The sequence below is a fragment of the Pezoporus flaviventris genome, unplaced genomic scaffold (assembly GCF_033815535.1).
Source record: "Pezoporus flaviventris isolate CSIRO_AGI_PZ_B2104156 unplaced genomic scaffold, CSIRO_AGI_Pfla_v1 ptg000001l, whole genome shotgun sequence".
Taxonomy (NCBI): domain Eukaryota; kingdom Metazoa; phylum Chordata; class Aves; order Psittaciformes; family Psittacidae; genus Pezoporus; species Pezoporus flaviventris.
The window spans coordinates 51,190,820-51,204,639 of NW_026892549.1; the positions used below are offsets into that span (position 1 = coordinate 51,190,820).

Sequence of the window (13,820 nt, forward strand, 5' to 3'; positions counted from 1 at the left end):
TTAGTAACATAGCTAATACTACATAACATCTATATAGGCCATTGGACTGAGATCCTCAGGTTCTCACACGTGACTGTGGGCCTGTCAGTAGTTCTACTCAGACAAGAATATTCCTCTGTAGAATGTGAATACCATCATATGTTGCATAAAATTGTCATCTAGAAAAAAAACTCAAACTCACTCCCCCTTCCTTTTCCCCTTTCCACGATCAGGGAGCTATTGGTGACTAAGGTTCCTTTTATAGCTTCTCGTTTTATTGCCAAGGTTTGGAATAAAACAGTGCCAGAACAATGTTGTTCTTTTTCTTCCATTCCAGATACTTCATTTTGGTAAACAGCAAGCCTCAAAAATCAAGAAGCAGCTTTTATTCATTTATAAGTAATGTTTGTATTTTCTCGTTTTCCCTTGACGTATCCATATTCAAGTGCCTTGCAAAAGTTTTCCTTGGGACTAATCAAATATTACTTACAATTGGATAGAATACAAACATTTCTCTAACAAACGCTTTGTCTTAGCTTTAGTTCCAGCTTACAGAAGAAATCCTACTCTTGTAATGAAACAACACCCATCATCTCTGGACTTTCATTTGAGCAGTGGAATACAATTTGATAGTGTATTGTCATTGACATCAAGCATCCTGTCCCATGGTTAGTTGAAGATAGCTTTTCCTAAGTTAATTTCATAGAATTTTGTGGCACTTCAAAACATAATCAGACCTAGAGGAATATAGCCTTTAAAAGGTGTTTTGTTCAAAAGACAATTTCTATTACAAAACATGCAAGGAGTCTGAAAACACTTTGTTACTGAAATGTGTTAACTAGCTAGTTTGTTCTGCCACATTTGCTCTGGTTATCCAGACTGGCTTGACTCATTCCCTTCATCTGCAGCCCTGTTACTCAGATTTCCCCTGTTAAAAAGATGGCTTTGTTCCCGGTTGTTTAGAAGTGTATATTTGTTTCATATTTTTAATCTAGAACTTAAAACCATGTCACCTACTTCAAGGGTATGATTGTGTATTTTTTTTTTACTTTAAACAAACAAAAAAAGCTCTTTTGTTGCTTCTTGGTTTATTTCATGTCTTTAATAGTACTTCATAGCAGCTTTTTTCTTTCAGATGATTCAAAAATGAATGACTGTCCTTGGAGTTCCTGAACAATTGTCTGTTGCCTGTTCTGTTCAAGAAATGAGACTGTTAATAAGAATTGGTTCTGTCTATACATAAATTGGGGAGGGAGACCCTAAACCCCACATTTTCTATCAGGTTCAAGGCTTATTTGTGTGAACAAGTACATAAGTTTCAGACAAGTTTCTAACAGCAAACATTCTGTGCTAAGCAGTAGGATTAAGTAAGATTGTAGGATCAGATAACTTAATTTCTTCTGTGAAAGATCCACAAAACCAGAGAAGGAAAATGCATTTGTGGGTGAAAAAAAGTTTAAAAGGGATTCAAGTATAAATCTGGCTTTCTCCAGGAAATGTTTGCCAGTTAAACTGGAGATTGTGTTTTACTAGGGAGGCAGAACTGTAATTAAACTTAATTGTAGCTGAATAAAGAATAGTAGCTTGTACCCTGGCACTTGAGCTTTTACACCTGCAAACAGAGCACTGTCACATTGCTCAGAGGAGCAGAGTTCAAAGAAGTGGTTAGAGCAGGGAACACATAGCAAAACCATGACAGTCAGATTATCGGACATTATCTGTGGTAGCAGTTTGCTGACTTGTGTGAAGCAAGTAATTTTCCTCATTAGGAGTAACAGTACCAAGAGTATTTCCATGGATAGTAGTTTCCCTTATGTGACTTTATGAAACCAAGATCTCATGTTAGTGTCTGGGTACAGGAACAACAGCACATTCAAATAATAAATACATAGACTGCAAAAGATTGGATAACAGCAATGTGTATGCTTATTTTCTTTATTTCCATGTATACTTTGTATGATATATATTAGTAAGCTTATGGAATAAGCCCTAATTGAAAGTCTAATACTGCAGTCTAATTTGGAGGTACACCTTGGTACAGCCACACCTTGGAAGTACAGATACCTTTTAGAGTTAACAAAATGGAACTGCTAAATTCTGCTATAATCCAAGGATGCTGTGGGCTCTTCTGTCTCTGGTATCCTGTTCTGTTTGATCTACAGTACTCCTGCTTTTTTACTTTCAGAACATGTCTGCTTGGCAGGCCTTCGCATACCTGATACATAGTTTGCATTAATAGAAGACTGTAAAGGTGTTAAAATTCTACTTGAGAGTGGCTTTGTGACTTAGATCACATTTCAAGCCCAGTTACAAATAGGTAGAAATCTGGAATACTAACATACTTTCTGAACTCTTACTACTAACATATTTTAAAAATTGTTTACTTTATAACATTACTTTGTTTTTAGGATTTATATGAGCAAAATAGCTTTGATCTGACAGAAATATCACTTCTAGTTGGATGAAGTAAGCATGTGGGGTCAAAACCTGAAAAGCGTCAGTTGTTTAACTTTGTTTTTTACATGATGCTTTCTGAGAACTTTTTTGGCATGTCAGTACACCTTTTGAGCACTGATACTTCGTGAGTTTATAGCCTTAATTGTTACTGAATGAATTCCAGCATAGTGTGCAGTACTGAAAATTACAAGGTACCTTGTCCAGATCTGCTAGTCAGGTTGGGATGCAGACACTAGCTCCTGAAATTTTAAATGGGGATGCAGCAGCGGGTGAGAGAGATTACAGGTATGAAGCAGGATGCATTGTACTCAAGTACATTGTACTCAAGTACATTGTACTCCTTGTGGCATTGAACTCAAGTAAAAAAGGATTCTAAAACTCTTTAAAAGACAGTAAGTGTGATATATCTGTCTTTAAGCAGCTTTGCTGTGGTACTTTGGCTAGACTCTCATTTTATGTCAAAACTCATCCAGAACGGTTGTTCATTGTTCAAACAAATGGTTTATTATCTCAGAAAGTGATGGGTGTCTTCATCTATTGCAAGTGAAGTGATACACTGGACCTCTGGCAGGGCTTTGTTTTGCTAATTGCTCTTTAAGTTAAAGAAAGCTTCCCTCAAGAGCCCTCAGCAGCTCAAATCAGAAACTTCAATGGGCCTTGGAGACAAAAGATGTACCCACTGTACACTGTACACTGTGACAACTGTACCCCAGCTGTTGATGCTTGTAAGGGACTCCATTGAGTCAGTGCCACTTAACTCAGTCACCTTCTAATAGTATCTTAGTGGAATTCAGGTGTATTGCAAAATCAGCTTGTAGACTTCAGGATCATTATGTTGAAATCAGTATGGTCTCAAAATACTGGAATAGATGTCAAATACTTCTATGAAGACTTATTTGCATTTTAGTACTCCCTACTTCAGCCTATTCTGTCTCCTTTCAGGCTTGTTCCCTAGCACCAATGCCCTCCTCTTTGTACAGAGAATTTATTTATAGATACACCGGTGACTCATTTTTCTGCAATTACACCTACCCATTTTCTTCCCTTGTTTCCTCTTCCTTCAGCTTGATTTATGGCAATGCCTCCTCCACCTTAAACCTCATTGATATGCCAAGATAAGGCAGCTGCTGCATACACTAGGCTAGCTAGGTGTGCATTTCATAACTTCCCCATTTTAATGCTTTCTAACCAGAAAGAACTCACCATTATGATTTCACCTGTGGAACAATCTGGTTGCACTGTGCATACTATTTCACCTGGTCTGAGTAAAAACTTTCTAATTTAGTTGATAGAATGTGAAACTCAAAGCAGAAAAGGTCGAGTTCAAAGGTAAATCCAGAAAGTGTATTACAGGACATAAGGGGTATGGGTAAGAGTTGCTATCCATAGGAGACCTGCATGGTGATGTAATTAGAGGTGTAGCTAATTTCTTTGTCTGCTGAAAGGCAGCTCATTGTTAGAGAGCTTTACCAGAACTCAGGAAATGTTTACAGTTTGAGCCAGCATTCCTTCTTTCGAAACGTGCAGGTAACAGAATGACAGTGCTTTTAAGGTACACAATTGCACAGCCTCCTGCTTGTATAGCAATTGTGTGTCTTCCAGCTTAACCAGGCAAAATGGGTCACTGCTGTATTAGCTGGTGTCTGGAAAAGGATGAAGAGTAATTGGGAGCCAGAAAAAATGTTAATGTTGATGTCTGGAAATCTGCCATTTCAGTCTCTGGGTAAGGACTCTAATGTCTGCAATGAAAATTAATGTAAAGAGGCAAATTTTACCATCTGCTACTTTTCAGTAGGGGTAAAAATGTCCTAATTTATAGTCTATTGTACTGTGAATAATAGAGAGCTTGTAGTTGGATTTACAGGGAAAGAGTCTTGTTTGAAGTAAGAAAACAAAGATGGACAACAGTAAGATAAAGCTATTTTTCCCCACGACCCTGAAAGCTTTAAAGCTCATTTCTATTTTCTTAACCAGGTTTTTGTCTCTCTCCCCACTTCCCCCTACTGTTTATTGGCATGCTGTTAATTGAAGGATAGTCATGAAAGCCAGAATTACAGCATTTGTTTATGTGCCTTAAACAGATCTTGTCCGTGGCATAATATTTATAGCCTGTAACTGTTGAAAGAAGGAAAGCAAGACCTCCAGACTTCCTATCAGAAGAGCAATGTAGGACTAAATTACTGCAGCATCTGTTGATCCCAGACAAAAAGCTTAGATAAATACGCATTTATGTGTCATTTCTTTTTAATATTTTTCTTCCAGTTTTCTTCATATGTTGTCTAGTCTCTGCAGATGATCCTAAAGCAACCACCTTAAGTTTGTTGCTAATCTCGCTATTATTACCTTACTACCCTATTGTACCAAATAAAACTTAAATTCTGTACAATATCAGCTACAACTTCAGTAATTTGTAAGAGCACTTAAGACTGTATGTATATGATACTAGAAAATGGAGTAACATTGCTTGTCCCACACCTTCACTTCTGAAACAAGGAGGCACAAAAGTACAAAATGTAATCAGTGCTAAGTAATGTTAAGTTTGATGGCTTTGTAATGGAAAATAACTGCCGTGTTTGAAGGTAGTTGACATAGTTTCAGGCCCTCAGGACCTCAGTACAAAAGGTGTGAGAAAAGCAGAATAGGACAGGACCTGGGGATGGGGAGTATCTGGGACTAGCAGATGTCCAGGGTGGGCACAGATGAACTAACTGATGAGTAAAAGGACAGGATGATTGCTATATTTGAGGTGTTAATAAACCCATTAAGCTAGTGTAAGCATCTACTAGGGAGTATCCCAGACTAGCAGATGTCCAGGATGAGAGCAGTTAAACTAACTGATAAGTAGAAGGCCAGGATGATTGCTATGTCTGTAATGTTAATTAAGCTTGTTGGGAAAAGTAAACGACCCTTAAAGACCACCACATTTTTGTATGCATGCCGGAAACTGTTTGGAAAATGATGTAATATGCTCAGTGACCATATAAGGATGACCTGTACAGCAGTTCGGGGACACACGTTAGGAGGAGCTATGGCCCGTGTCTCCCGGCGCCGCAATAAAGAATACTTGCTTGTCAACTTGAAACTCTGCTGGCAAGTTTGTTCCTGGAGTTTTCTCCGAATCACTTCTCAAAAGAATCTGTTTGGAAATGGCTTTCAAGCTGCATAAGATTCCTGAGCTAGTAGTAATTTGGTCATAAATGATATGATCTTAGGAGTTCTAAGCTTTCCACAAGTAGTGGCAAACATCCCAGGGATCTTTCCAATAAAAGTTTATGCAAGTAAGTCCTTTTAGTTTGACAGCATGGTGGGAGGGAGCGGGAGGAATAGGTATAACATAAGTGAGTTCAGTGCCATCATTTACTTCACAGTTTAAAATGCAACGACAGACTTGCAAATGTGTCTGAGTTGAAGAGAATAAAAGTAATTGTTGTTGTCTTCCCCAGACTATTAGTAAGATGTCACCTACATCCTTAAAGCTGACTCTCAGGCAGCTCAGAGAAGGCGCTTCCATGAGCTTACAAGATGTACTCACGATGGAATACAGACTGAGCCAAGCATGCATGGTAAGCAAGCAGCTGAGCCCATTGTCTCTTCCCAGCAATGGAGGGGTAGCACATTTATCAGAGACTAAGTTATATACAGATTACATCACGGACTCACAATTTATAGGTTTTAATTCTCAGTATCGTTTGTGTATTTGTTAAATTGTTTTTTCCAGTTACATCTCTTTATATGAAGCTTGAAGGGGACTACATTAACGGGAATGGTAAAGGGCTTTTGTTAAGAAAACTATGGTAGTGCTGTAATATAGGGAGTTCTGTATTTGGACTGTAATTTTAAACCCTTGGTGTTCTCAGATTTCCTATTTAAATTACTTAGTCCTCAATTCCCATTAGCAGGATGGGAATAGTTGTATATCACTGCCTTTCAGGAGTGCTGTGACAAGTTTATTAAAGAAAACAGATTTTAGTACTATTTGTAGTAAGGCCTGAGTACTTGTGTAACATATAAGGAAATGATCCTTTCAGTAGAACATAGTTGCTAAATAAATTATCTGAACAAACTCCTCATAAAGCTTCCCCATGGCACCCTTAATACTAGTTTTATGACATTTTAAGGTAAGATTTTTATGTATTTGACTATTTGTGATAATGTAAATACTTGGAAAATGGGAAAATATATCTGTTTCTGGTATGTTGTAATGTCTGCCAGTATCCTTGCCATAGCTTTCCTGAAACTAGTATTGTTGCTCCATTGCTAGTGAAGCATACTTAAGGATTTAAATGTTACATTTACCTTTATAAAAAATCCCTGAATGTTTCCAGGGTTCTATTTAACTGCATAGTGTTCAGTTGCGCAGAATACTTCACAATCCCTGATGACTGTCCTCTCTCTGATAAATTTCTGATCCTGCATACCTCAGTTCCCATCATGCAGAACTCTTTAGAAAAATCTGACATGTAACAGAGAGACATTGCATAACAGTTGACTGATAATCGAAGTTCAACAGACTGATTTTGAGAGTTGTGGCTGCATTTAAGCAGGAGGTCATAGAGCTCTAATAGGTAAGGAGCAGGTAGGATGATATGAGAACAGTACAAGTCAGATTTAACTGAATCTTGAGAACTTGCATTTCAGGCAGAGGTGGGATAGGGAAATATGTGCTAAATAGAATCTGTCATGTTACAGCTTTTTTTCCTTTTAATCTTTCAGAGAGGCCCTGACTTCTATGAAGGGGTTCGAGCAGGTAAGCATGCACACCAGAAATGTTTCTCAGACTTAATAATATGCAAACTCACTGTTGTGTTGCTTCTGTGGAGGTTAAGAAAAGTGCATCCTGCAACAGCCCAGAGAAAACTTCCAAACTTGCTCCAGTTTTTACTTAATTGGACTCCTGTATGGGCAAAAACTTGTTATTTTTCCCAGAGTGTAACAGCCATGTTTCCTTTGTGTAATCTCAGTTACATTTCTAATGTTATTTATTCACCTTCTAATGCAGCACCGTGAAAAGGTTTCACCAATTCATTGGGAAATGTCAAATATATTTAATGCTAGCAGTAGTGATACCCATAGCTACGGGTATCACTTGTGTGTCCAGATTTAGTGTTGCCACATAGCTGGTTCAGCCTGCTATAAGATGGTGTAAGACTTGAAGAACATGGAAATTTGTTAGAACAGAGTCTACTCCTATGTCCAAGGTATATCTATATAGAGGTGTCTTTCTATCAAGGTATATACACGTAAACTTTAATATTTCAGCATTTTAAAGCATTGGTCAAGGTAGGTAAGGGTACAAGTAGAGCAGCAGCTCAGGAAGTTCACCTAGGGGAGAGACTTAGATTTTGTCCTTGATTCTACTGCTGATTCACTATGCAGTTTGTCAAACCCAATGTCACATCTGTTAGAAACTATCGTAATTATTTATGTACTGTACAGCAGGAGGTGAAACAATACACAAATACTTCCTTTTCCTAGGAGCTTACAGTACAAGATGTTTGGATGAGTAACACTTTGGGGTTGAGGGAATCTGACTTTGAATTCAAACTCAAGTATATATTATTACCTCCTTCTCATTTTTTAATATGTGTCTTGATAAAGTAGTTTAAAATACGTGTGAGTAATAGATATTAGTTTGAGTGTTCACTATTAGTAATACTGTATTAAAGCCTGTGGTGAGAGATGCAAAATTTGTTTGTAGAGCATGGAAAAGGTTTCTGATTTTAATCTTTAGTTCTTACTGGCAGAGAATGCTTTGAAGAATTTACCCCATTGCATGATAAATTCTGTTGAATTCTGTTCTTATCAAATACTTTTGAGAAGTACATGGTTTTCATTGTGTTGATAATGGGGGCAAGGATATTTTACAAAGATTATTCCTAGGATAATATTCTAAATCACCATATAAACTTTTGAAATGACAAAGTCTGAGAGTCAGATGAACACCAAACCAAATTGTCACTTGTAATGCCTAAGGTCATTAAACCATATGGTGATGAAGTAGAGGACAAAAGCAAATCACTTGTCAGTATGTCCAGTAAATTACACAAACTGCTCATAAAGAAAGAAACTGCAAGAACAGCAGTTGGGAAAGATTCTCTTTTACACAGGATGACGTAGCAAAGGATCAACTATATCAGGAAAAAAAACCCAACCCACCAATATTCTGAACATAATTTTTAATAGGAAGTAAGATTGTTAAGACTTTACTGGATCAACCAGTGAAAAAGAAAAAAAAAAGAAAATAATAAATACTAGCTTTTTATTTATTAAAGCATAATTTATCAAGCATTTAAGAGCAAGCTTTTGACCCTGTCCACAGAGGATCTAGCACAAAGTAAAGTTAAGATGTAATAATCAGATTTTAGTTTTCAAAGGTTGTTTTTCAGCAGCCATAGGTCAGGTTCTAATAACAGCTTTTATTTGCTTCAAACTGTAATTTTAATAGGCATGCTAGGGAAATAGTTTGTTGAAAAGCTTTTTAAACCTATTTTGACCTGAGGTCAGAATTTCATTGTTCTTTCAGCCAGACTGAAGATAGGCTGGCAAGCAGTATTCCTCTCTGATACCTGTGATTTGGGCTACTAAAGAAAAGCCAAACCTTCTAAAGCATAAACTATACAGATCATATTTCAGCAACATTTTTCCATATAATGCTAAATGTGGTCTTTGGACACTTTAGGTATCAATGTTTTGCTTTGATTTATAGGATAATACATAAATTAAGAAATGCATAGCTCTGCACAATTTCCAAGAACGTTGGGTTTTCTATTCTTGCTGCATAAGCAAAGCAGTCATTTTTTAGTGTCAGTGCTCAAACACATCCAGGTGGACTACAATCTCAGCAGCCTGAGGGGACAAAAATCTGCTAAATTAGCCTATTTGTGCAGGAATGTACAGTTCAAATGGAATTGTAAAGGCCTTCTACATATTGCTGATCCTGCAAAGATGTTATTTCTGTATGGCTTCTGCCCTCTCTTCTGCAGTGCTAGCAGCTGGCAGATGTGAGCCTAACCCTGGACACACAAACCTGCTGCAGTCAGTGAGTAGGTAGAGATTACATTGCAACTAGCAGAATTTTAGGTGCTTAGAAATATCAGCGTTGTGACTGTTCTTAGCCTGCCTTAGAAGTCTTCAGAATTTTGGTTCTGTTCTTGTAGTGATCGATCTCAAGCTGGAGAAACACAGCATATACAGATGTTAATACAGCAAGGAAGTATTTTCAAGATACTAGTAGAAAACAAATATTTTAACTCATATAATATTAAAGACTCCATTGGAGAGAACATAGTAAGCATTCACTTATCCACCAAACTGGCCACAGATCCAAACAGAAAGGTTGAGTACACAGTAGTGCTATAGAATGAAGAATTATCAACGATTCCTACTGTATTTCAGAGTTGAAGCTGTAGCAGTATACACATGGACTTTTTTTTTCCTTCTAAAGCATCTCTAGTCAGTGTGGACTTTTGTGGCTGACCACTGAGATTATTTTAGCCAGATTGTAAACTTCAACTGAAGTTGAATAAAATCATTAGATAAGTCATATTCCAGTGGAATAAATATACTTGATTCAGGACAGTTACATATTTTGACCCAAAACAATCAGTGGCTTCACATCACAGTGTTTAATTTGTAAGATCATAACTTTTCACCAAGTTATCCAGGTGAGTGACCTAGTAAAATCACTCTTTTACAGCACATTTTTTTTAAATTGCCCACATGGATTCTACTTCCTGTAGAAGTACAGCTTTGATCTATATAGGGGTTTTCTTTCAAAAATTATTTTTTATTTGTATCGAAGGAGTCCTTAGACCTCTGTTTGCAGTTAAATGAATGCAGGGCTCTGATTCTCTTTTTACTTTGGAGGTGCATGATAAAGGCTTGTGATGCCTGTTTGTCTTCAGCTATATTCAGAAATATTAATTAATGCAGCTGTTATTTGAATGGTATTTATTTTCTAGGCACTTTCCAAGTGTTGGTTATAGAGGGAAAAGTTAAAAAGACATTTTGAAATCGCTTGGGTTTTTTACCACAAACAGCCATAATGCCTGTCTTCCGATATGACACAATCGTTAGGTAGGCATTCAATTAAATCCAACTCCTTTGTATACTTCACATCCTAGATGTTTTTAGTTTAGTCACCAAGCACAAAATCTGTTTAGAAAGACATGACAATTTACCAAAACCACCGGCTGTTATTCTTCAAAATATCTAGGATCTGTAAGTATCTTCTGTCTTCATACCTTTAAAGCCATCCTACTCTTCATCAGAAAAATCAACCAACCAGCCAGACCCCCCTGTTCTCAGCACATTAAGTACTGAGAGGTGTTTCCTGCCCATCCTCCCTTGTATGATGTGGGTGGTGTTGGTCAGGAGGTCTCCCAGGACACGCACAACCCCATCTCCAAATCAGTTGCTGATACCACACATCTGAAGAGAATGTTTGTTGAGGGGGGATGTTGGGTGCATCCTAGAAAGCCATAGTTACTATGGCTGTTCATTTTAAATTATAAAAAAATCACATTTTTGAATAGCACCTCTATGGGTTTTCTTGGAGCCAAAAAGGTGCTTGGAAGGATGCTCTGGAATTCCATTCATACTGATAATTTTTATACACAAATAAATTCTCTCTTGTCTTACGCTGTTTACTAATGCAGCTGTTCTTGCTGACATGCCTTCAACATTCCTGCAGTACAAGGGATGCTTTTTATATTTTCTTGCTATACATGAAATTCATTAACTGATGATTTTTTCTTCACTAATGTACTAGTACATATGTAAAGTACACATACTAAGCTTATACAAATCTCCATAGTTAAATTTACATAGGTCTGCAGTATCTGTCAGTACTTACAAATAAATATTCTTGTATTTGCCCACAAAGATACTCTGCTTTACTCTTTCCTCATTAGTTATTTCATAATTAGTTTATATGATGTGTTTAAATTAGCTTTAGGCATTAAACACGTCCTTTGAGTCATCTCCTATATCCTACAATCAGATTTTGCAGAGAGGTGAAAGCCCTTATCCAAAATGAGAATCATGCATACTGTTTCCAGTTTCACATGAAAAAGCGTAAGTCAGGCAGGAGTAGTAGGTCTAACAGAAAGCACTAATTTGAGGTCTATCAAAGCTTGGGCTACTTCTGAAGTTACCCACTGTTCCTTGTATCATCAGGCAACTCCCAGATACGTCTCCAGGCAGATCACAACTCAAGACTTTTTAAGTAGAAATATGTATGTTACAAAAAAATCTGTCTTCTTGAGAACATACTGATTTTTCTTCCCTGTGTATTCATTGTAGTTATCTGTCTGGATTCAATCTAAAGTCATCTTAATTAGAGAAAGCTTACAAGTAACTTTTGTGTTTCTGTACACCTGACAGTGCTGATTGACAGAGACCAGTCCCCCAGATGGAAGCCAGCTGCTCTAGAAGAAGTCAGTGATGAGTTTGTGGATGATTGTTTTAAGCCGTTGGGAAGCAATGATCTCAAGCTATAAAGATCAAGCCTATTGACTTAACATCTGCTTAAGTCTATGATATAAAAAAATAATAGTAGTGTGATAAAGTTTGGTAAGACTCAGCTAGCCTGAGATTCGTAAGTAATTTGTTGCATTCAGGAACATTCTCTTTTGTTATGCTGCCATAATGGCAAATAATCTCTGGTTAATAAAGGGAAAAGGCAAATTGTTATTTTTACTGCTTTATGTAATGATTAACATTTAATTTTTTGCATCAACTCTTAGTTTAGGAGGAATCTTTGGGGACAGAGCAGACGTAAGGGATGACCCTAACAAGCAAGAAGTTAGGAGACCTTTTGTGTTCTTGGCTCTGTCACGGATCTGTTAAGTTTGGGTTGTGCCCCAGCTTATTATTTATACAATGAAAATAAAATACATGTAAAGCTTTAAAACAGAGCTACAAAGGAAAATGCAGGACATGAGAAGTTCATGGTATTAAGTAGCCTTTTAAATAGAGGGTCAGACTGACACGTTATTAGTCTGAGAGAAATTGTTCTATTGATTTAACATTTGGTCAGTATTCAGTTTTGCTGTGTGATGTAGACATTGTTTCAAAGGTCAGAGCCTAGAGCACACTTCTGTTTGTTATAAGAAAGACCTTTAAAAAAAGATATTGAGTTGAACTGCACAATTAGTTTTTCATGATTTAAAAAATAGCTAGTTTTTCCTGGTCTTACAAGGGTGAAGAAATAACTGTCTCAGACCTTCCTCTGAACACTAAGCATTGATGTTAGTGATTGTTGAATGATTTTAGTGGTAGAGATCAGCCCAGCCCTAACACTGCAAGTGCCTGGAGTTTTTACCACTAGTCTGGGTTCCCATTTGCTTGTGCCCATGGACATCCAATCTGCTGGGTGGAAAACCTGTGAAAAATAAAGGGAATGCAGCAATATGTACTGAAGATCACGAACGGGAAAATACGAAATATCTGCTGTACATGGATTGTATAGATCTTTTAAGACAACATATCCTAATGAATGTATTTGTTGGGATCAAAATTTAAATATGCGTCAAAAACAGATTAGGATTGTTGTGTGTGCCTTAAAAGTTGCTTGGTTCTGATACTAATAATACTTAGTTATATGACATAATCAGAGCTCCTTGATAAAAGTATAATCTTTTGCAGGAGTAATATTAATTTTTTTGTAGTGTTTGCAACAACACATAACTATTAGTCTTTCTTCAACATTAAGACTGCATTAATCAAATCATGTATCAGTATCTTTTCCTACTTGTTTCTACAGTTACAGGCAGGTCACAAAACCAAATTTTGGCTTCTGTGAAGGTGAACCACTGAGACTAAAGGAAGAAAACTTCTGTCCCTGTAACAGTAACAGAAAAATTCTGTCCGTAATCAGCACTGGAGAATCAAGAGGTCAGAGCTCCAGCCCTACTGTTACAGAGTTTTCAACATTGGGCAGAGTTTATTATTGACAGTATGGGTATACAATGGCTTAAGGCTCCTTCCTTCCTAGAAGCTGTTGCGTAGAAACAAAACCCGGGAAATTCAGGCATCAGGGTGAACTACTAAAGTGACTTTCAAAGAACTAGAGGTGAGCAAAATGGAGAGCAAGATCATGAAAAAATGGCACCTTGATTTGTCACTAGATAAAACTGTCCAAATTTCACCTGCAACTTAATCTTACTATGTATGTATTGGTTATGAGACAGTCCTTGAGCTTAGTTTCAAAAGTAGTTAAGAGATTTCATTAATAATTTTAGGATAACTCTGAAAATAAGACTTGAATTTCTATCTCATTCTGACTTGTAAGAAATTTAAATCTTCCCTCCTTATTTTTTGAAAATTTTGTATGCTTTAGATTCTTAAACAGTCATAGAATCATAGAATAGTTAGGGTTGGAA

General features: G+C 36.9%; 1 protein-coding gene across 2 annotated transcripts in view; it reads left to right on the forward strand.

The window, feature by feature from the left end:
* Positions 1-12,974, forward strand: part of HIBCH (3-hydroxyisobutyryl-CoA hydrolase) — a 41,815-nt gene extending 28,841 nt beyond the window's left edge. The window contains exons 12-14 of one of the 2 annotated variants that reach the window (XR_009744152.1): positions 4,039-4,159; positions 5,880-5,999; positions 7,150-7,178. Coding sequence is in view for 1 of the 2 variants with exons in the window: in XM_061457499.1 (XP_061313483.1) it covers positions 5,880-5,999; positions 7,150-7,183; positions 11,821-11,936 (270 nt within the window). In the remaining variant the exon portion in view is untranslated. Of the gene's footprint in view, positions 1-4,038; positions 4,160-5,879; positions 6,000-7,149; positions 7,184-11,820 lie in introns of those variants that run through there. The other variant, XM_061457499.1, reaches the window with a different exon arrangement.
* Positions 12,975-13,820: the final 846 nt, after the last annotated feature.